At 48.8% G+C, this 22,036-nt stretch overlaps 1 protein-coding gene across 3 annotated transcripts in view; it reads right to left on the reverse strand.

The window, feature by feature from the left end:
* The window catches only part of SPTBN4 (spectrin beta, non-erythrocytic 4), a 78,330-nt gene extending 57,074 nt beyond the window's left edge, over nucleotides 1-21,256 (reverse strand). The window contains exons 1-5 of one of the 3 annotated variants that reach the window (XM_060651154.3): nucleotides 20,904-21,252; nucleotides 20,081-20,134; nucleotides 18,085-18,271; nucleotides 4,626-4,777; nucleotides 3,156-3,329 (exon numbers count right to left, since the gene is read on the reverse strand). In XM_060651154.3, coding sequence (XP_060507137.2) covers nucleotides 3,156-3,329; nucleotides 4,626-4,777; nucleotides 18,085-18,256 — 498 coding nt within the window. In that variant the 5' untranslated portion in view covers nucleotides 18,257-18,271; nucleotides 20,081-20,134; nucleotides 20,904-21,252. Of the gene's footprint in view, nucleotides 1-3,155; nucleotides 3,330-4,625; nucleotides 4,778-18,084; nucleotides 18,272-20,080; nucleotides 20,135-20,903 lie in introns of all 3 variants that reach the window. The other 2 variants (XR_009615438.3, XM_060651153.3) reach the window with 2 other exon arrangements.
* Nucleotides 21,257-22,036: the final 780 nt, after the last annotated feature.

The following is a 22,036-nucleotide window of genomic DNA, read 5'->3' on the forward strand; positions in this document are numbered from 1 at the left end:
TAAAACATGGCTGCTGGGACCCAGAGGGCTTGTGCCTGGGACCTGCCGGTGCACTCCGCTACCAGGGACAAAGGGGATGGGAGGGGCGGCTTCGGGCTGGGGTTGGGGGTTCAGGAGCGTGAGGGTGGGATCTGGAGTGGACCGGGACATCCACAATTGGGGGAGGAGGAGGCTGCAGACTAGGGTCTCATTTTCCAGGGAAGCCTCCATACTTTGGCGTCTGGGCCACTTCTCTGATCCAAGCCACCATCATTTCCCCCTGGGCTAGTACAATCACCTCCAGGCTGGCCTCCCTGCTCCTGACCCCACAGTCTGTTCTCCTCGTGGCAGAGAGGGACCCTATGAGCACCCAGATCAGATCACATGTTTCCCATCCTCTGGACTTTCCGTGGGTCCGTCTCACTCACGGTAAAAGTAAACTTCCCCTCGTCATGCCTCTGACCTCCTCTTCAGCAGCCCACTCTGCTCCAGAGACCTGCTATCCTCTTCACTAAATCACCAGCGTCTTCCCACCTCAGGGCCTTTGCACTGCTTGTTCCTTCCCTCAGGGGCCCACATGGTTCCACCCCAATTTCAGGTCTTTTCTCACATATCACCTCTGTGAGGCCTTCACCAACCACTTGATTTTAAATCACAGTATGTGTACTCCAATTTCACATCCTCCTTTTCTACCATATTTATTTATTTTTTCATCTTTTATTTATTTTTTTTTTTCATTTTTTCATCTGGTGTACTGTCTCCCCATTGTGGACTGAACTGTGTCTCCCCCAAAATTCATAAGTTGAAGCTCTAACCCCCAACTGTGACTGTATTTGGAGATCGGGCCTTTAAGGAGGTAATTAAGTTTAAATGAGGTCATAGGGTAGGTCCCCAAAATGATTGGTGTCCTTATATAAAAAAAAAAAAAAAAAAAAAAAAAAAGGAAGAGATCCTAGGGACGTGCGCACACAGGGAAAAAAAGCCATGTGAGGACACAGAGAGAAGATGGCTACTTGCAAGCTGAGAGAGGCCTCAGGAGGAACTGATCCTGCCAGCAGCTTGATCTTGAACTTCCAGCTTGTAGAACTTGAGAAAATAAATTTCTGTTGTTTAAGCCACTCCGAGTGTGGTATTTTGTTACAGCAGCCCTAACAGACTAATGCACTCACTAACTTATTAAAGCTCTAGGACCACAGGATGTTTGTTTTGTATTCTGCGGTATCACACTTAGTAGGTGTTCAATGATGTCCTCATTGACCCAGAATCTAAAGCAGGTTCAAGAGCCCCGGATGGGTGTTGGAGACTTAGGTCCTGGACTCAAGAGCTGAGTTTGGCATTTGGGTTCCGAGGGAGAAAACCAGGTTCCAAAGAGGTGCCAGCCCCTAGCGCATGGCTCCAGCTGCCAGCAGGGATCCCGCCCTCCCGCCCCCCAGTCTCATTCCTTGATTTTGTACTGGCAACGCCCATATCTGTCTCCAGCCCCCACCCCTTCCTTGAGCTCTATTCCCATGATCCAGTGGACTCCTAAATGCTCCCCCTGATGTTTTAGATATCAGATTCCTCATCACCATCACATCCCACACTGTCCCTCAAATCTGCTCCTCCTTCAAATCTGTCCCTGGGTGACCCCACTTTATCCCCCCTGGTCCTGAGCCTTGAATGTTGGCCTGGACACCTCCCTCCCTCCCCTTCCCCTGCCCATTCCCATTACAGGGCATCTTTCCTATCTGCCTTCCTCTGCACTTCCCTCTGGCCCCACCCTGGTCCAGCTCCAGTCTCTTCCCTGGGCTCCCAGCCCCCAATTTTGGCAATCACCCCCAATGCAGAGGGATCTGTGTAAATCTGATGATGTTGGGGTGCCTGGGTGGCTCAGTCAGTTAGGAGACCAACTCTGGCTCAGGTTGTGATCTCATAGTTTGTGGGTTCGAGCCCCGGGCTCTGTGCTGACAGCTCAGAGCCTAGAGCTGCTTTGGATTCTGTGTCTCCCTCTCTCTCTGCCCCTCCCCTGTTCGTGCTCTCTCTCTCTCTCTCAAAACTAAATAAACATTTAAAATAAATAAATAAATCTGATGATGTCTATCCTTTTGATAAAAATCTCTAATTTCTCCCCATCTCAAACAGAATAAAATCAAAACTGCTAATCACAGATTACCTAGGCCCTGTCAACTCCTCTGACCTCCTCTCCTCCCTGGCTCCCCCTTGTCTCCTATTCTCTAGACATACTGGTTTTTCTGGACCTCCAACATTTCAGCTCCTTCCCACCTCCCTCAGGGCCTTTGCATCCTGGCTGTGCCTCCTGTCTGGAATGCTTTTTCCCTTCATCTTATGTCATGCAGCCATCAGCTTCTCAGAGAGTCCTTCTCTGACCACCAAGTCTAAAATCTCAACACTGTCAACCTGATATTTTGCATTCTTTTTACTGTCTTATCATAATCTATTCTTGGGCGCCTGGCTGGCTCAATCCATTGAGGTTCTGACTCTTGATTTCGGCTCAGGTCATTATCTCAGGTTTGTGAGCCCCAGCCCCGAATCAGGTTCCTCACTGACATTGCAGAACCTGCTTGGGATTCTCTCTCTCCCTCTCTCTGCCCCTCCCCACTCGCTCTCTCAAAAATAAACTTAAAACATATATTAAAAATAATCTATTCTTTTCTGCATAGCTCTTACCTAGAGTTATCCACTTCTCATACATTTCTTGTCTATGTATTTATGGGTTTGTTTATTGTCTGTCTCCCTCACGACAATGTAAGCTCCATAAAGGCAGAAAATGTGTCGGTTTTGTTTCTGAACTGAAACAAAATTGACTGGATTTGAATTCCAGCTCTACTATCCAGCTGTGTGACCTTGAGCATATTACTTCCCCTCTCTGGGCTTCAGTTTCCTCTCTGGTAAAATATAATAAATAGTATCTACCTTATGGGGTTGTCGTGTGTATTAAATGCCAAGTGCTTAGAACAGTGCCTGGAACAGGGTGAAAAATATATAAATGATCACAGTGGTGGTGGTGATAATGATTATTACTTTTATCCCCACCACTTGGAATAGGGTTCCTGGATCATAGTAGGAAAATTTTTGGAATGAATGAATGAATGGATAAGCAGATGACTGGGTGGCGGAAGCCCTCCTAAGGCCACACCTTGGGACGGTGGGCTGGGCAGGGGTCACTTGGGGATCACCTGGAAGCGCAGGATGATGGTCCAGACTAGCCCCAGGGTCAGCCGGTGGTTCCCGTCCACAATGTCATGCGAGCCCACGTTTTCCAGGTGCACGCGCTGCTCCTTCAGGAACTGCAGCGCCTTGTCCACGTTTTCCAGCGAGTGGATCCTCATGCGACCTCGAGTGGGTCTTGGCTAGAGTGGCAGGGGCGTTGGGAGGTGGAGGGCCTGGCCAAGGGCCCTGTGCCCTCGGCCTCCTACCAACGGGGTCGGCCCCCCATAGCCACGCCCCCTGGATGTCCAAACCCAGGCCACGCCCCTTCAGTCTTCTCAAAGACCACGGACGCCTTTGCCCCTTCCAGGCAGACCCTTTCAAGAGCCTGTTCCCTTCCTGGATTATTCTAGTTCCTGTCCCCACCCTTTCTTTCTACTGAAGTTCCACATCCAACCTGATGGCCACCTCTTATCCAGAAGCCTCAGCAACCTACCGGTAACCACACTCCTGTCCTCTGCCTTTGACCTCTGTTCCAGGCCCCGCAGGTTTGGCCCCTGGCCACGCCCCTCACTGCCTCCCTTTCAGGCTTCGGCCTAGAGCCACGCCCATTCCCCTAGGTCTCCGAGGGTTCTACTATTACTTCCAACGTTTCTGTTCTATAGCCATGCCCCACAGGACTTCGGAGCTCCAGGCTCTGGTCCTTTAATGAACCTCTAGCTCCTCAGAATCCCACCCTTTGCGGTGAAGCCTCATCCAAGCCCAGATACACAATTGCAACACGGGACGCCAGGGTGGCTCAGTGGGTTAAGCGTGGGACTCCTGGTTTCCACTCAGGTCGTGATCTCGTTCTTCGTGGGTTCAAGCCCCGCATCGGGCTCTGCTCTGACAGTGCAGAACCTGCTTGGGATTCTCCCTCTCTCCCTTTCTCTCTCTGCCTCTCCCCTGCTCATGCTCTCTCTCTGTGTCTCAAAAATAAATAAACTTAAAAAAAAAAAAATACAACAGCAACTCATATAAAAACAAGCCAGACCCATTCCAGAGTTCTGTCTGGTTACCCAGATTTCCACGACCTAAGCCTCCCCTTCCGATGACAACTGTACCTTCATCCACAGACCCTCTGCAACAGGGTCCTGCCCCTATTTTACGGCCAAGCCTCTTGCTACCGCACTACCCAGGCCAGTCGCTTCTAATAAAGCCCCTCCCTTCTCCAATTGCCCCACCCCTTCCCACTGAGCTTCTCCCCACCACAAGCCCAGAGTCCGCTGGATCTCCGGCCTTCACCTTCGGCAGAGCCCAGCTTCGGTTCCCAGCCACGCCCCCACGCTGCTCACGCCCAAGCCCCACTTCCGGCCATAGCCCCACCCACCTGAGCAAAGAGGCCGCTCACCCATCGGGCTCTTCCAGGACACACCACACGTCGGTTAGCCAGGCCCTGTCGTAGCCCAGCCCGGAATCCCGGGGCCGCCCCCTTCCCCCAGGCCCGCAGGCCCCCTCACCAGCTGCTCCCCGGACAGCACTTCCAGGAGCCGCGTGAGCACAAAGCCGTCCCGGAGGTCGGCATACAGGTCCCCGATGTGGCAGCCGACGCGGGCGAGATGCGAGTTCACCCACTTGGTGAAGGTCTTCTTCTGCACGGCCTCGCGCTCATCTGAAGGACAGGCTCTGATGAGCCCCCGCGCCCCCAGCACCTCTCCCCTTGCAGCTTCTCTGCAGCCCCTCACTCCGGGCCAAACCCTGTTTCGGCCCAGCTCTGCAACAATCAGGGCTTCGCACAAGCGGCTCCTCCTACCTGGGACGCCCGGCCCACCCTTCGCTGCCCGCCTGGAGACGCGTCCTTTAAAGCTTTCCTGAGACATCGCTTCCACAAGAAGCCTTCCCTGATTCCCACCCCAGCCGGCCCTATTCATTCGCTCCGTACATACTGGGGCATCTACTATGTGCCTCCGCACTCTTCTTGGCTCTGAGTACAGACAGAGGCCTTCCCTCCCAGAGCTCAGTTTAGTGGGGCACAGATAATACACTAGGGAGCTAGAGAAGGTTAAGGAGAGGGCGGGAGGGAATGAGAGCTGTGTTTCAGGAAGACCTCTTGGCTGCTGTGGAGAGGGTGGGTCAGAGAGGGCAAGAATGACAGCCCAGGACAGGGAGACTGGGGAAGCAACTCTCGAAAGAGCGGACCAGCCGCACCAGGGCAGAAGCTGGGAATGGGAGAAGGGGACACACCAGGGATAGTTACAGATGAAAAAAAATAATAATAATAAGACTTGGGTGTGACGGGTTGTGGGGGGTGAAGGGGAAGGAATATGCTAGAATGAATGCCCCTGAGGAAAAGAACCGAGTCACAGACACCCTCAAGCGGTAGCCAAACGGCCAGCTACAACCTGCATTTCCCACATCCCTAGGGAGCAGAGTGCCCACGTGACTGCCATCGGAGTGAGGGTGCAGGGGGGGAGGGGGGAGGGGTGCAGGGTGGGGGCGAGGTGTCAGAACAATGTGGGCAACTACTGCTGCACTTACTTACAAAGGCATTGCTAACTCTCTCCTACAACGTTTTATTTTATTTTATTTTTTTTAGTAACAGCTTAGAATGAGCTATAATTCACCTACTATCAAATTCACCCTTTCAAAGTGTAACTTCGGTGACTTTTAGTATAGTCACAGGGTTGTGCAACCCACACCATCTGATATCAGAACATTTTCATCCCTCCGAGGAAAAACCTTGCGCCCTTTAGCAGTCACTCCCCATTCCCCCTTCTCCCAGCCCTGGGACACTATGAATCTCTTTTCTGTCTCTCCGGATTTACCTATTCTGGACATCTCATATAAATAGAATCATACAATATATGACCTTTTGGGTGTCTGGCTTCTTTCACTTAGCATCATGTTTTCAAAGTACATCCATGCCATCACATATATCAGTACTTCATTTCTTTTTTACGGCTAAATAATATTCCATTCTGTGGCTCTCCTGCATTTTACTCCTCTACTCATCAATGGATGGACATTGGGGTTGTTTCCACTTTGTGGCTATTATGAATAACGCGACTATGAACATTCGAGTACATACAAGTCCTTGTGTGGACACATGTTTTCAGTTATCTTGAGTAAATACGCAGGAGTGAAATGGTTGGGTCCTATGGTAACTCTACATTTAAACTATTTTTTTCAGTTTATTTTTGAGAGAGAGAGAGAGAGAGAGAGAGAGAGAGAGAGAGAGAGAGAGAGACAGCGAGCAAGCCTGAGCAGGAGAAGGGCAGACAGAGAGGGAGAGAGAGAATCCTAAGCAGGCTCCAAGCTGTCAGAGCAGAGCCCGACGTGGGGCCTCAACCCACAGACCGTGAGATCACGCATGATCTGAGCCGAAATCAAGAGTCAGATGTTCAGCCGACTGAGCCACCCAGGTGTCCTTACATTTAACCTTTTGAGGAACCGCCAGACTGTTTTCTCAAGTGGCTGTGCCATTTTACATTCCCACCGGCAATATACGAGGGTTCCGGTGTCCCCACATCCTCAGGCCACTTGTTATTTTCCATTTGATCAGGGCCATTCTAGTGGTATAAAATGGTCTCTCACTGTGCTTTTGATTTGCATTTCCCTGATGACTAATGATGTTGAGCATCTTTTCGTGTGTTCATTGCCCACGTGTGTATCTTCTTTGGAGAAACATCTATGCAAATCCCTTCCCCGTCTCAGTTGGGTTAGTCTTTTTTATCATCTGTAGTTTCTTTGCAACTTCGTGTAAATCTATAATTATTTCATAATTTAAAGTGTTATCAAAACAGGCGGTGCCCGGGTGGCTCAGTCTGTTGGGCGAACAACTCTTGATTTCAGCCCAGGTCGTGACCCTAGGGTCATGGGATCGATCCCCGCGTTGGGCTCCTCACTGAGCGTGCAGCCTGCTTAAGATTCTCTCTCTCTGTCTCTCTCTCTCTCTCTCTCTCTCTGTCTCTCTCTGTCTCTCTCTCTCTCCCCCTGCCCCTCTCCCTACCTCCCCCGCTCTCTGGCTCTCTAAAAAATAAATTAAAAAATAAAATACAGTGTTACCAAAACAGGAAACTACTGCCTGGCCTTCCTTTCTCTTCTCCCAGCTTCCACAAGCTTGAGCACAAGGTCCACAGGGCACAGGATAGAAGGACCTGGAACCCACGCTGATAGCTTGGAGCAGAGCCTCCCTGCCCACCAGGCTGCCCATCTCAGGATTATCCAGGAGGGAGAAATGAGCTTCTATCTCCTTTAAGTCACTGCATTGTGGGGTCTGTCTCTTGCAACAGCTCAGCCTGCACAGTATGGTTAGCATTTCATTATTAAAGAACTTCATTGTCGCACTTCTAAGTTCCCTAGTCATGCAGTAATCAAGATTTGTATAGCCAGTCTATTTCCCCTTTTAACCATTTGACAGCTCTCAATTTCTTTTACCATAACATTTACCTTTTGTAATACTATTTTTTTTAATTAAGTAAACTCTGCCCCCAATGCGGGGCTCAAACTCACGACCCCAAGATCAAGAGTCGCATACTCCACCCACTTAGCCAGCCGGGCGCCCTTTCATAATACTATTAAATACCGCATTTGACTCTGGCAGTAGAAAATATGCACTGTAGAGCGCCTGGGTGGCTCAGTCGGTTAAGCTTCCGACTTCAGCTCAGGTCAGGTCAGAGCCTGCTTGGGATCCTCTCTCTCTCCCTCTATCTCAGCCCTTCCCCCACTGATACCTTGTCTCTCTCTCAAAATAAATGAATAAAACATAAATAAATAAATAAATAAATAAATAAATAAATAAATAGGGGCACCTGGGTGGTTCAGTTAGTTAAGCTTCTGACTTCAGCTCATGTCATGATCTCACGGTTTGTGGGTTCGAGCCCCACGTCGGGCTCTGTGCTGACAGCTCGGAACCTGGAGCCTGTTTTGGATTCTGTGTCTCCCTCTCTCTCTGCCCTTCCCCTGCTCACACTCTGTCTCTCCCTCTCAAAAAAAAAACATTAAAAAAAATTTTTTTTAAGAAAATATGCAATGCTGGAAAATATCCACTGACTGACCTGTATTTTTTTTTTTTTACATTAAACTAGATGTTGAAAGTTTACCTCTAATTTGAAAGTGAGTATGCAGAAACTACTAGTAAATTCACATGAAAGATCTTGTTTGTTTAAATGTGGGTTTCGTGCTGTGTGGATAGGATGGGGACCCGTGTGAGCACCTGACCATCAATCACACACGAAGAAGGGATCACGGAATAGACGATGACTCGAGTATTTGGTTATTTTGCCTTCTAGTGGCCGGTGCCCGAGCCAAATGGCAGATTTGGGCGAATGCTGAAGCCAAAGTGGAACTTCTGTGCATCCCCAGCATGGTGCCAGAATGGGGACAATTGCATTCAGTCCTGCCTCCATTGATAACATGCTGTTTGACTTCGAGTGGCCATTTCTCTCCTTTGGGCCTCCATTTCCCCCATTTGCAAAATGAGGGGTTTGGACTAGATCAATGGACTCTGAGGGACTCTGAGTGTTTGGGAACTCGTGCTTGGAAGACGGATCCACGAGAATATTGTCTTATTTTGTCATCTCATTTTGCTGGTACCAAAAGAAAATTAATAGAAACACATCCTGGCCCATCCGGATGGTGACCTCATAAAGCACAATACCGTGAGATATTGGGTTTTGTGATTACAAATCCTGTTAGCATGGGGACGCCTGGGTGGCTCAGTTGGTTAAGCGTCCGACCTTGGCTCAGGTCATCACCTTGCGGTTTGTGAGTTCAAGTCTCCTGTCGGGCTCTGTGCCGACATCTCAGAGCTTTGAATTTCAGAGCCTGCTTTGAATTCTCTCTCTCTCTCTCTCTCTCTCTCTCTCTCTCTCTCTGCCCCTCCCCTGCTTGCATTCTCTGTCTCTCTCAAAAATAACATTAAAAAAATAAAAATAAAACAAATCCTGTTAGCCTGATTGGGGGTCCAGAACTGAAATGCCCGCAGAGGTCTGGCAGGCTCTGAAAAGGAGAAACCTAGGCCCTCTTAAAAGGGGCAGTGGTCACACAGCACCTGTGCATGGAGCCTCCTAGCAATGAAAGCCCACTGTTGCCATGTCATTTGATGTTCCACAAGGAGCCCCGAACCTGCATTTTTAAAGATAAAATCTCCTTATTTTCATTTTTAAAAATTTTTTTAAGTTTATTTATTTATTTTGAGAGAGAACGAATATGAGGAGGGGAGGAGCAGAGAGAGGAGGAGAGAGAGAATCAAAAGCAAGCCCGGTACTGTCAGTGCAGAGCCTGATGCGGGGCTTGAACTCACGAACCGTGAGATCATGCCCTGAGCTGAAATCAAGAGTCAGATGCTTAACCGATTGAGCCACTCAGGCGCTCCCCAAATCTCCCTACTTTTAAATGCCGGCAACTGATTTATGTGTGTATAAAACACAGTGGAGGGGCGAGTCTGGGTGGCTCAGTCAGTTAAGCCTCTGACTCTTGATTTTGGCTCAGGTCATGATCTCGAGGTTTGTGAGTTCAAGTTCTGCGCTGGGCTCTACACGGACATCTCGGTGCCTGCTTAGGATTCTCTCTCTCTCTCTCTCTCTCTCTCTCTCTCTCTCTGCCCCTCCCCCCCGCCAAGAAATAAATAAATAAACATTTAGGAAAAAACTACAATGGGGGTGAAACCAGATCTGCCCCAGAGTGCCACTTCCGACATAAGATGACACTGAATGTTTACTGTGTTGGTGAGTGTGTTCGGTTACCACGTAGTGTGTTCCGTGTACCCTGAGGCCACCTCTACTGTCCTGCCTGTGCTCTGAGCCCAGGGAGACTGTCACTGCTGACTGTCTCAAAAGGGTTCCCCCGGCCCTCAAAGGCCTCAGACTTCCAGTTGGGTTTGGCTAAGAGGAGAAAGGAAGGGCTGAGGAATTTATTCCCTCCCTGCCGGACCAGCTTTCAGCAGCGCCTGGTTCCTCTTTCTACAGTCCCCGGCGTGTGAGGCCTCTGTCCCCCTCACTGCTCCCTGCCCCCATCCCTGAGTGTCCGCTGACCTTGTAGGTGCCTGTAGCCCTGGCCACACCTCTGCAATTAGTCCCTTCGTTAAGCTCCCCTCAATTTTACCCCCTTGAGGGAGCCATCTGCTTCCTGCCGAGACTCTAGCTGGCACCCATACCTCTGGGCTGTCAAGATTTCCAGCCAAATGACAACTGTCCTACCTCTGCCATTGTGCTCATATGGAGTTACCATTTATGTATTCTTCTCCTCTGTGCTAATCACTAGCGCAAGCAAAACACATTTCCTCAGAATAAGACTTCAGGGGCGCCTGGGTGGTTCAGTTGGCTAAGCGTCCGACTTCACCTCAGGGTTCGTCGTCTTGCGCCTCTGTCTCCCTCGCTCTGCCCCTTCTTCCTGCCCCCCGCCCCCCGCACTCGCGTGTGCTCTTTCTCTCTCAAAGATAAATGTTTAAAATCAATAAATATATAAAAAAAATTAAAAAAGAATAAGACTTCAATTCATTCATCTCTTTAATACATTGAAACTTTCACGGAGCTGAGGAACCACTATTCTTTTGTCCATTATTGGTTAAGGAGAAAGGATATAGAGAGACTTAGTATGTCACCAGTTTGGCTACTGGTCTGGGAAAAGTTAAGAAGCCAGAAAATACCAGTAGTGGTGGAAAGGTGGGGACATCCTAACCTTCCGTGTCTCCTGGTGGGAGTTACAGACTAGGGCAGTCCTCTGGGCAGCAATCTGAGTCTAAATAAATTCGAGCACACCCCCATAACACAGCAGTGCTTATGTCCCATAAACTTTTCCACACTGGTTTATAAGGAGCATGTATGAGGATGTTCAGTGCAATGCAATTTGGGGGGCAAGGGGCAGAGGCAGGTTGGGGGTTGTATAGGGCTGTCAGATTTATGACAAAGTGAAATTGCAGATCGGTAGGGAAAAGAAAGTCTTTTCCATAAATGGAGCTGAGTCAACCTGCTACCCAAAAGTGGCAAAAAACAAACAAACAAACAAAAAAACCTGACCCCCCACTATACACAATAATAGAAATATCATTTGGCTTCTAAATCTAAATGTGAAAGGAATAAGACTCTTAGAAGAAAATACCAAAAAACATCTCCCTGACCTTGAAGTAGGCGAAGTTCTTTTTTCCTAGAGAGCATTTCCTCTTTTGTCTGTTTGGGTTTTTTTTAAGTCTATTAATTTATTTTGACAGAGACAGAAGGCACAGGGGAGGGAGAGAGAGAGAATCCCAAGCAGGCTCTGCATGGTCAGTGCAGAGCCCCATGCTGGGCTTGAACTCACCAACCAGGAGATCATGACCTGAACCGAAGTCGGACACATAACCGACTGAGCCACCTCGTCACCTCCCGGCCAAGATTTCTTCGACAAGACAACAAATGTGAGCCACATAGGAAATATGTACTAATTACCAAATTAGACTACATTTAAATTAAGAAATACCGTTCATCAAGAGGCAACATTAAAAGAGTAAAAAGACAAGCCACACAGTGGGAGAAAATATTCACAACACATACATCTGACAAAGGACTTGGACCCAGAATATGCAAGAACTCCTACAAAACAATCAGAAAAGGGCAGGAAAATTAATATGCAAACGGGCAAGGGACTTGAATGGGCATGGCACAGGAGGCTATCCAAATAGTGAATAAGCAGATGAAAAGGTGCTCCACCTCATTAGTTGTTATTAGTCATCAGGAAAATGTGAATTAAAACCACAATAGAATGCACACCCATCAGAATGGCTAAAATCGGGGCGCCTGGGTGGCGCGGTCGGTTAAGCGTCCGACTTCAGCCAGGTCACGATCTCGCGGTCCGTGAGTTCGAGCCCCGCGTCGGGCTCTGGGCTGATGGCTCGGAGCCTGGAGCCTGTTTCCGATTCTGTGTCTCCCTCTCTCTCTGCCCCTCCCCCGTTCATGCTCTGTCTCTCTCTGTCCCAAAAATAAATAAAAAACGTTGAAAAAAAAAATTTAAAAAAAAAAAAAAAAGAATGGCTAAAATCAAAAAGATGGACCACACTAGGGGCTGGACGTACAGTAACTGAACCCCTCGTATACTGCTGGTGGGAATGTAAAATGTTACAAGTCGGCAGTTTCCACTAAAGTTAGATATACACCTACCCTATGACCCAACACTTTCTTTCGCTCGATGTGGGTGTAAGTCACCAAAAATGAGTGCTTACGCCCCCCAAAAACAGGTACGAGGAAGCTTAAAGCAGCAATAGTTTGTAATAGACTGAAATACTAGTAATTACTGGTTTGTGACAGTCTAGCTTGTGCTGGCCCTAAACCAGAAGCAACCCAAATGCTCACCAACAGGTGAATGGGAAAAATTCGCCGTATTCACACTGTGGAATACGATACAGCAACGAGAAGGAGCACCCTACAAGTACGTGTAGACAGGGATGAGTCTCACAAGCACAGTGTTGACTGAAGGAAGCCAGATACAAAGGGGTACATCCTTCAGGACTCTATTTTTACGAAGTTCAAATACCAGGAAAACAGATGTACGCTGTTAGAAGTTAGGCCAGTCTTAGGGCGCCTGGGTGGCTCATTCGGTTAAGCGTCCGACTTCGGCTCAGGTCATGATCTCACGGTCCGTGAGTTCGAGCCCCGCGTCGGGCTCTGTGCGGACAGCTCAGAGCCTGGAGCCTGTTTCAGATTCTGTGTCTCCCTCTCTCTGACCCTCCCCCGTTCATGCTCTGTCTCTCTCTGTCTCAAAAATAAATAAACGTTAAAAAAAAAAAAGAAGTTAGGTCAGTCTTTACTCTAGGGAAGTAGTGAGAGAGGTAGCCTTAGGGGGGCAGGCTTCTCTGGGGCCGTTACATTCCTTTTCCTTATCTGGGGACTGGTTACCACCCGCTGCTCATTGGTGGAAATGCTGGGGACTCACGATTTATCTGCATTTTTATGTGCATATAATACTTTAATAAACAGTTAAAGTATGATATACATGCCCACTAATTAGCAATGCACATTTTGTAAAATCATTGACCCACAAAGATAAGAATTTGCATTAAAACTATCAGAATGGGGAGCGTCTGGGTGGCTCAGTCAGTTAAGCATCCAACTTCAGCTCAGGTCATGATCTCACGATTCGTGAGTTCCAGCCCCGCGTCAGGCTCTGTGCTGACAGCTCAGAGCCTGGAGCTTGCTTTGGATTCTGTGTCTTCCTCTCTCTCTGCCCCTCCCCTGCTCACACTCTGTCTCTCTCTCCCAAACAAAACAAAACAAAACAAAACAAAACAAAACAAAACAAAACAAAAAAACTAGGGTGCCTGGTGGCTTAGTTGGTTAAGTGTCCGATTCTTGATTTTGGCCCAGGTCATGATTTCACTGTTCGTGAGTTCAAGCCCCATGTCCAGATCCACACTCACAATGCATAGGCTGCTTGGGATCCTCTCTCTCCCTTTCTCTCTGCCCCTTCTGCATGCTCTCTCGCTCTCAAAATAAATAAATAAACTTAAAAATTTTTTTAAGTATATATCAGAATGGGAGGGGTACCTGTGTGGCTCAGTCAGTTGAGCAACCAACTCTTGATTTCGGTTCAGGTCATGATCCCAGGGTCGTGGGGTCGAGCCTTGCATTGGACTCGCACTGAGCGTGAAGCCTGCTTGGGATTCTCTCTCTCTCTGCCCCCCTCCCCCACTTGTGTTCTCTGTCTCCCTCTCAAAATAAGTAAATCAACAAACAAACAAAAAACTACCAGAACAGGGCACCTGGGTGGTTCAGTCCATTAAGTGTCTGACTCTCGATTTCAGCTCAGGTCATGATCTCACAGTTTGTGGGTTCAAGCCCCACGTCAGGCTCCATGTTGACAGCTTGGAGCCTGCTTAGGATTCTCGCTCTCCCTCTCTCTCTCTCTCTCTGCCCCTCCCCCACTCATGCTCTCTCTTTTTTTCTCTCCCTCTCAAAATAAATAAATAAACATAGAACAAGAGAGATGAAAACAGTTGTGGGTTTGTTGCGTTTAGGAAAATTATAGATGTAATAACTTAAGAAGACATGGGGCACGTATGAGAATTGTTTTTTTTTTTCCTTACAGGGGATGCCTACACTTCTCTGGACTAGATGTTTGTCTGTTTGTGGTATCGGCACTGATGTTCTGTGAATCAGTGAAGAGTCCTTGATCCCCATGTTACCACATCCCACCCCTGCTTAAAATCTTACCATAGCTCCCCAGTGCCCTCACAACCTACATGGCGGCCTAGAAGGCCCCTCAGGATCTGACTCCAGCTGCTTCCTTTTGCATTGCATTAGTCACCACCGCATTCTACCCACTCCCAACTTTTGGAAGGGTTGCATATGCTGTTTCCTCTGCCTGGAATATTCTTCTGCTCTCCACCCCAGGGTTCACTCTTATTCATCCTTCCGGGCTCAGCCTAGGCATCTCCTCCTCCAAGAAGCACTCTGCCTCTCTGGACTGAATCAGGCACCTCATCTGAGCTCCAATAGTCCCTGGGCTTCCCCATCCCAGCCCCCTGCCTGTGCCTCACCATCCTGGCCCTGACCACTCCGGGTCATCACTACTCTCCCAGGGGACTGGGAGCTCTTTGGGCTGGCTCAGTTACCATCATGTCCCTCAGATTGTCCAGCATAGGTCAGGCACAGGGGAGGCACTGAATATTTTGTGGATGAAATAATCTAGAATTCTAAGTTGATGTGATCCCAAGTTTTTAAGGTTCTAAGAATCTAAAAGTATGATTTTAAGTTTCCACGAGTGTATTTTATACCAGTCTAGTTTCTTTTCTTTTTTTTTTTTTTTTTTTTTACATGTTTCTTTTCTTTCTTTTTTTTCTTTTTTCTTTTTTTTTCACTTTTGAGAGACAGAGAAAGACAGAGCACAAGCGGGGGAGAGGCAGAGAGAGAGGAAAACACAGAATCCGAAGCAGGCTCCAGGCTCCAAGCTGTCAGCACAGAGCCCGACGCAGGGCTTGAATTCACAAACTGCGAGATCATGACCTGAGCCGAAGTCGGACACTTAACCCACTAAGCCACCCAGGCGCCCCTCTGGTTTCTTTTTTTTCTTTTAAGTTTATTTATTTATTTTGAGAGAGAGAGAGAAAAAGCATGAGTGGGGGAGGGGCAGAGAGAGAGGAGAGAGAGAGAGAGAGAGAGAGAGAGAGAGAGAGAGAATCCCAAGCAGACTCCTCACTGTCAGTGCCAGTGCAGAGCCTGATTCGGGGCTCAAACTCATGAACTGTGAGATCATGACCTGAGCCAAAGTCAGATGCTCAACCGACTGAGCCACCCAGGCGACCCCATTCTAGTTTCTAAATCAGAGGAAGCTGGCCATCCATTAGGTAATTCTCATTCACACTTTTGTGGAACATATAGATTTTTTTTAACTGGGAAATTGTACAAAAACATCAGAGCTAGGGGCACCTGGGTGTCTCAGTCAGTTGAATGTCCGACTTCGGCTTAGGTCATGATCTTGCAACCCATGAGTTCAAGCCCCGCATTGGGCTCTGTGCTGACAGCTCAGAACCTTGAGCCTGCTTCAGATTCTGTGTCTCCCTCTCTCTCTGCCCCTGCCCCGCTCACGCTGTGTGTGTGTCTCTCTCAATCAAAAATAAATAACAATTAGGGGCGCCTGGGTGGCTCAGTCGGTTGAGCGTCCGACTTCGGCTCAGGGAATGATCTCACAGTTCATGGGTTCAAGCCCTGCATCGGGCTCTGCGCTGACAGGTCGGAGCCTGGAACCTGCTTTGGATTCTGTGTCTCCCTCTCTCTCTGCCCCTCCCCCACTCACGCTCTGTCACTCTCTCTCTCAAAAATAAATAAACATTAAAATTTTTATAAATAAATAAATAAATAAATAAATAAATAAATAAATAAATAACATTAAAAAAAAAAATCAGAGCTAGCAAATTTGGGCCCACAGTTCCCATGGCTGGAGCTGGTGACCAGGGTATTGTTCCCCAGTTGACCATGGCCCCCAGTCTACTCTCTCATTTATGTCACCTGCTTCTGGGAGGCCCTTAGGTTTGACACCACTCTTCAACATCTTATAATTATAAAGTTTCAACAATCTTAGTATCAAAGATCCCATGATGGATATGTTGAGTTACTAAAATTCTGAGATTCTGAGGGAACGGATTCCGACCTTAGGGTTTTAAGATTTCATGATTACTACAGTCTTCGTTTATGTTTACAACATTCCGCGTTTCTGAGATAAGAAGGTCCCAAGGGTCAAAGGTACTAAGGGTCTAATGTTTTAAAGACTTAGGGCTCGTGGTTATGAAGTTACATGTCTCTGAAGGTTCTCAGGGTCTTTGCTCATAGCTTTTTTTCTTTGTTTATTTGTTTAGGCTTATTTTGAGAGAGAGAGCTAGAGAGAGCACACACAGTCATGTGCGAACGAGCGGGGGAGGGACAGAGAGAGAGGGAGAGAGAATCCCAAGCAGGCTCTGTGCTGTGAAGGGCAAGATCATGACCTGAGCTGCAATCGAGAGTCAAATGCTCAACGGACTGAACCACCCAGGCACCACTGTTTGTTTGTTTTGAAGTAGGCGCCATGCCCAGTGTGGGGCCCAGTGCAGCTCCCCTGCCTCCCCCGAACTCACAACCCTGAGATAGAGACCTGAGCTGAGGATCAAGACCAAGACGCTCAACCCACTGAGCCACCCAGGAGCACTTGCTCCTAGTTTTAGTGCTGATGATTAAATAACTTCTGAGGTTCTAAAGCCCTCTCTGAATATGAAGTCCTAAGGCTCAAGGGTCTACAATTCCAAAGGTCTTCGGTTCTAAGATTCTATCACTATATGGTTCAGGTCATGATCTCAAGGTTTGTGAGTTCAAGCCCCACGTCAGCCTCTGTGCTGACAGCTCAGAGCTTGGACCCTACTTCGGATTCTGTGTCTCCCTCTCTCTCTTCCCTTCCCCCACTCATGTTCTGTCTCTCCCTCTCTCTCAAAAATAAATAGACATTAAAAATTTACAAAAAACAAAAACAAAAACATCAACGTAGGGTGACCGACCATCCTGGTTGGCCCCAGGGTTTCAGAGGGTTTCAGTGCTAAAAACTGGAAGTGTGGTCATTCTATCTCAAAATTCTCGGGATCCACATTTCTATTCTGAAATTCTAAAGGTTTAGGATTATAAAGCCCTAAGGATCTATGTGTATTAGAGTTTAGGTTTCTAAGGGTCTAAGATCCAAGGAGGTCAATGATTAAAATTTCTAAGGTCTATGATTATAAAGTTCTGTGTTCTAAGAGTCTCATTTCTAGAGGCCTCAACTTCAAAGAATCTTGGAGTATGACATTCCAAGGTCCAAAAATCCAATATTTCAGCATCTTGAGATTCTAAAGAAGTACGCTTATAAAATCCCACATTTCTTTTTTATTTAAAAAAAAAATTTTTAATGTTTATTTTTATAGAGAGAGGGAGAGCATGAGAAGGGGGCAGAGAGAGATGGAGACACAGAATCCGAAGCAGACTCCAGGCTCCGAGCTGTCAGCACAGAGCCTGACGCGGGGCTTGAACTCACAAACTGTGAGATCTTGACCTGAGCTGAGGTCCGACGCTCAACCAAACTGAGCCACCCAGGCGCCCCAAAAATCCCACATTTCTGAGACTATACATTTTCAAGGTTGTAAGGCAGCACTGCCCCATACAGTATCCACAAGCCACATATGGCTACTTAAATTTAAATTAATTAAAACTGAATACAATGAAAAATTTGGTCCCTCACGAAGCACTGGCCACATTTCAAGCGCTTACAGCCAAAAGTACTAGTGGTTAGTGGTTAGTACATCGGACATCACAGATAGAGAACATTTTCCCATCACTGTGGAAAGTTCCATTGGACAGTGTTGGTCTACAGATTCAAGTGAAAAGGGTCTGTAACTCTCTTCCCATCCTCCAGGCCATCAAGGTTCTCAAGCTCTGAGGTACACAGATACCACCCCAACAACCTCCTCCCTTTCCTCCTTCCCTCCTCCCACCCCAGCCCTCTTCCAGGTACCTGCCAAGGCCTTGATCCTGGAGCACTCAAAGAGGGAGGCGGCTGCCGTGGCGGCTGCTGGCTGCTCCCGTTCCCAGCCCCGATCCGGACTCTCCCAGCGGGCTGCAGGATTGTTGTTGTTAGGGGCCGGCAGGCCCTCCATGTTGTCCACTTCCCCTGGTACCTGTGCCATCGGGGAAGGTGAGGCCTGGGGAGGAGCAGAGGCAGGTTAGGCTAGACACAGGTCCGGAGCTCAGAGGTCCCACTTCTAACAGCCGCTGTCTGTGAGTCCTGTCCACTCCCTCGCCCTCAGTTTCCCTGTCTTTAAAGTGGACCTAATACTACTGACAATAATATTCACTGTGACCACTTCATAGGGGTGTGATAAAGCACCCAGCTCAGCACCTGGAGCAGGGCAGGGGCTGGGCAAATTGTCCCTATATTATTGTTAGAAGGATGACACTTATCAGTAGAATTCTAAAATGCAGTGAAGGGGCTCTTGAGGGGTTCAGTCGGTTAAGTGTTGGACTTCGGCTCAGGTCATGATCTCACAGTTCGTAGGAGCCCCACATCTGTGCTGACAGCACAGAGCCTGCTTGGGATTCTCTTTCTCTTCCTCTCTCTCTGCCCCTCCCCTGTTTGCATGCACGCTCTCTCTCTCAAAATAAATAAATAAACATTAAAAAAAAAAAAAAAAAGACATTGGGGCACCTGGGTGGCTCAGTCGGTTAAGTGTCCGACTCTTGATTTTGGCTCAGGTCATGATCTCACAGTTCATGAGTCCGAGCCCCACATCGAACTGTCAGTGCAGAGCCTGCTTGGGATTCTCTCTCTGTCTCTCTCTCTCTGTCCCTCAAAAATATATAAACTTTAAAAAATATAATGTTTATTTATTTTTGTTGAGAGAAAGAGAGAGACAGACAGAGTGTGAGCAGGGGAGGGGCAGAGAGAGAAGGAGACACAGAATCTAAAGCAGGCTCCAGGCTGTGAGCTGTCAGCACAGACCCTGATGCAGGGCTTGAACTCACCAACTAGGAGATCATGACCTGAGCCAAAGTCGGATGCTTAACAGATTGAGCCACCCAGGTGCCCCAAACTTTAAAGGATTAAAAAAAAAAGACATTATAGAGGAGGAAACTAAGGTCCAAGGTCACAAAGCTAGTGGGTAGCCAGAGTTCAAACACAGGTACTACATTTACATTAAATGGCCCCAATTCTTCATCCTTATAACCACATCCTTTGCCATAGAACTCTGGAGAGTTCTATGTAGGGAGGGGAAAAGTGGAAGAGCGTCCCCTCACAACCTTGACTTCCGGTTTGGGCACACAACTAGCTTTGACCAACAGAATTAAGTGGAAGTGCTGTTGAATTCTAAGCCTAAAACTCAAAGGACTTTGCATGTTTTTGTTTGTGCTTGATTGTGACTGTGAGAAAAACACTCTCAGGGTAGGCTGGGCCTAAGGCCCCAGTCACTAAAGCCAAGGCCGGCTAAAGCAGCCAATAGTCAGCACCACTCCCCACCCCACATCCCAACACGTGAATCAGCCCCACTGAGACCAGAAAAACTGTCCAGCAGAGCCCAGCCTAAGTCCCTGACCTCAGACTTGATGGGTAAATAAAGGCGCCATGTTTTCAAACACTGAGTTTGGGGTGGTTTCTTATGCAGCATTATTGTGGCAACAGCTAGCTGACATATTGTCTGATCCAGAGCTATGCTCTAGAACACTTGCCAGATTGCAAATATGAAACTAAAGAGGGTGGGAGGCATTCGGATACCTCTCCTCCTCCCTCTGGGCCCCCAGGCCTGATTCTGAGACTACAAAAGGAAGGAACTGTGAGGAGATCAATGTCCTTCTCAAAGACCCAAACAGCTGACAACACACCAGATTGTAAGAAAGCAGGGTCTGGGTGTTGGTCAGTGTAGCAGAGATTGTCCCTTCTAGTGGACATTCCAAAATCCACTGTTATTCTTCTCTCCTTCTACAGAAAGCTTATAAGTAGGCACATGGCTACTTACCACCTGTGTGACCTTGGCCAGTCACTTCCTCTTTCTGGGCCTCAGTTTGTTCATCTGTAAAATGGCAATAATAGTGCCCATATTCTAGGGATGTTTGTAGATGAAATGAGTTAATAGTGCAGGAAATACGGTATCTAGTACATGCAAGCCCTTGATACATGGTCCTTGTTATCATTATTCATCCTCTCTGGTCACATATCTTAGCAAATCAAAGTGCCTGTGCTGGAGTCAGAGAGAAAGGAGTTCAAGCCCTGCTTTATTCTTGCTGCATCTTTAACCCATCTTTAACTTGGCCTCCCTACCTCAGTTTCCCTCCCTGTTAAATGGTGATCACAACTGTTTCCTCCGTGGAGAATACTTGGGGATGGGGAGGCACTTAGCACTTGGTGAGCTTCTCTGTCAGGCTGGGAAGAGCGCTGGCCATTATGGGATTGAATGGAGAAGGAAGGGAGGCAAAGGAGATGGGGGAGGTGGAAAGAGGTGTCCCAGGGCCCCAGCAAAGGCTCCAGGCTGGGGGTGGGAAAAAAAAAAAAATAATAATCGATGCTTTAACCCTTCCGAGGCCGCGCTTCTCTCTCCCTGCAGTCTAGTCACTGTTCGAAAGCAGGGGACCTGGGAAGGACAAGGCCCGGGAGGAAGACTCACGCATGGCGCGGAGGCTGGCCTGGGTTGAGGTGTGGGGGCTCATTCTGCCCTGGACCCTTCCCCTCCTCCAGCCCGGGAGACCCTAGGGGCTCAGGCCATGCCCACGGCGCGCGGGGGAGGGATTCTCGGGCAGGTGGGGACATGCTGCAGGGAGGGGCTATCACCCAAAGCCGCTCACCTGGGCCCCGTGGCCGCCGGTGCCGCCGTCCCCGCTGCTCGCGGCGCCCGACCGCCCTCACTGGCGGCGTCCGGTGCCCGGCCCAACCCGGCCCGGCTCCGCTCGGCCCCGCCGGCCCCGCCGCTCGACCGGATCCGCATGCGCCGCCGCCGCCGCCGCGCCTCCCCCGCTCGCGCGGCCGCCGCTCTCGGCGCGCCCCCGGGACCCCCTCCCGCCAGCCGCCTCGGCCGCCTGCGGCGCTGGCCCACGCGCGGTCACACACCGAGCCACGCCACTCGCCGGGCCAGAGGTAGCGTCACACACAGCCACGCACTCTCACGGGGTCACACACTCCCACACTGTCACACACACACACACGCACACACACGGGGTCACATACAGCGTCGCAAACATTTACCCACAGCCACACACTCACACGGTATCACCCCCCCCCCCACCCACAGGGACACACAGAGCCAAACATGCAAACTCACACGCAGTCACACGCTCACATGGGGTCCCACTCTGGCACAGTCCCCGACAGCATCACACATGGTGACACACTCAAATAGTGCCACCACCCACACCATGTCACACACAAGCACGCATATGCCATGCACTGTCGCACACTCCCATGGGGTCACAAAGAGTACCATCTGCTCACGGGTCACGCACAGCTTCACAATCACACAGTATCACACACTTTTTTACACACTCAAACTTGTTACACCTGTCACACATCTTGCAGGGTCATACACTCATACATCATACAGTCCCAAGAGGTCACAAACAGCATCACAACAGTTAACACCCACAGCCACACACTCAGATAAGGTCACAGTGACACATCCTTACATGTCACATGTGGTGTCATACACTCCCATAAAACACATCTCACACGTGTCCCACACCACATCCCCCAGCTTCATGGATGCATACAGCATCACAGACTGACACAGTGTCATCCACAGTGGCACCACAAGGTCCCAAAAGAACAGCATCAATGTTTGCCACATGTCTCACACAGTCTCATACTGCAACATAGTGCTACACAGAGGATGGCGCATGGTGTCATCCACAATTTTGCTCTCCCTTGGGGCTACTCAGTCACACATAGTCACATGGGCACGTATACACACAGTGTCCCACCCTCC

Source organism: Panthera onca, chromosome E2, assembly GCF_046562875.1.
Source record: "Panthera onca isolate mPanOnc1 chromosome E2, mPanOnc1 haplotype 2, whole genome shotgun sequence".
NCBI classification, from domain to species: Eukaryota; Metazoa; Chordata; class Mammalia; order Carnivora; family Felidae; genus Panthera; species Panthera onca.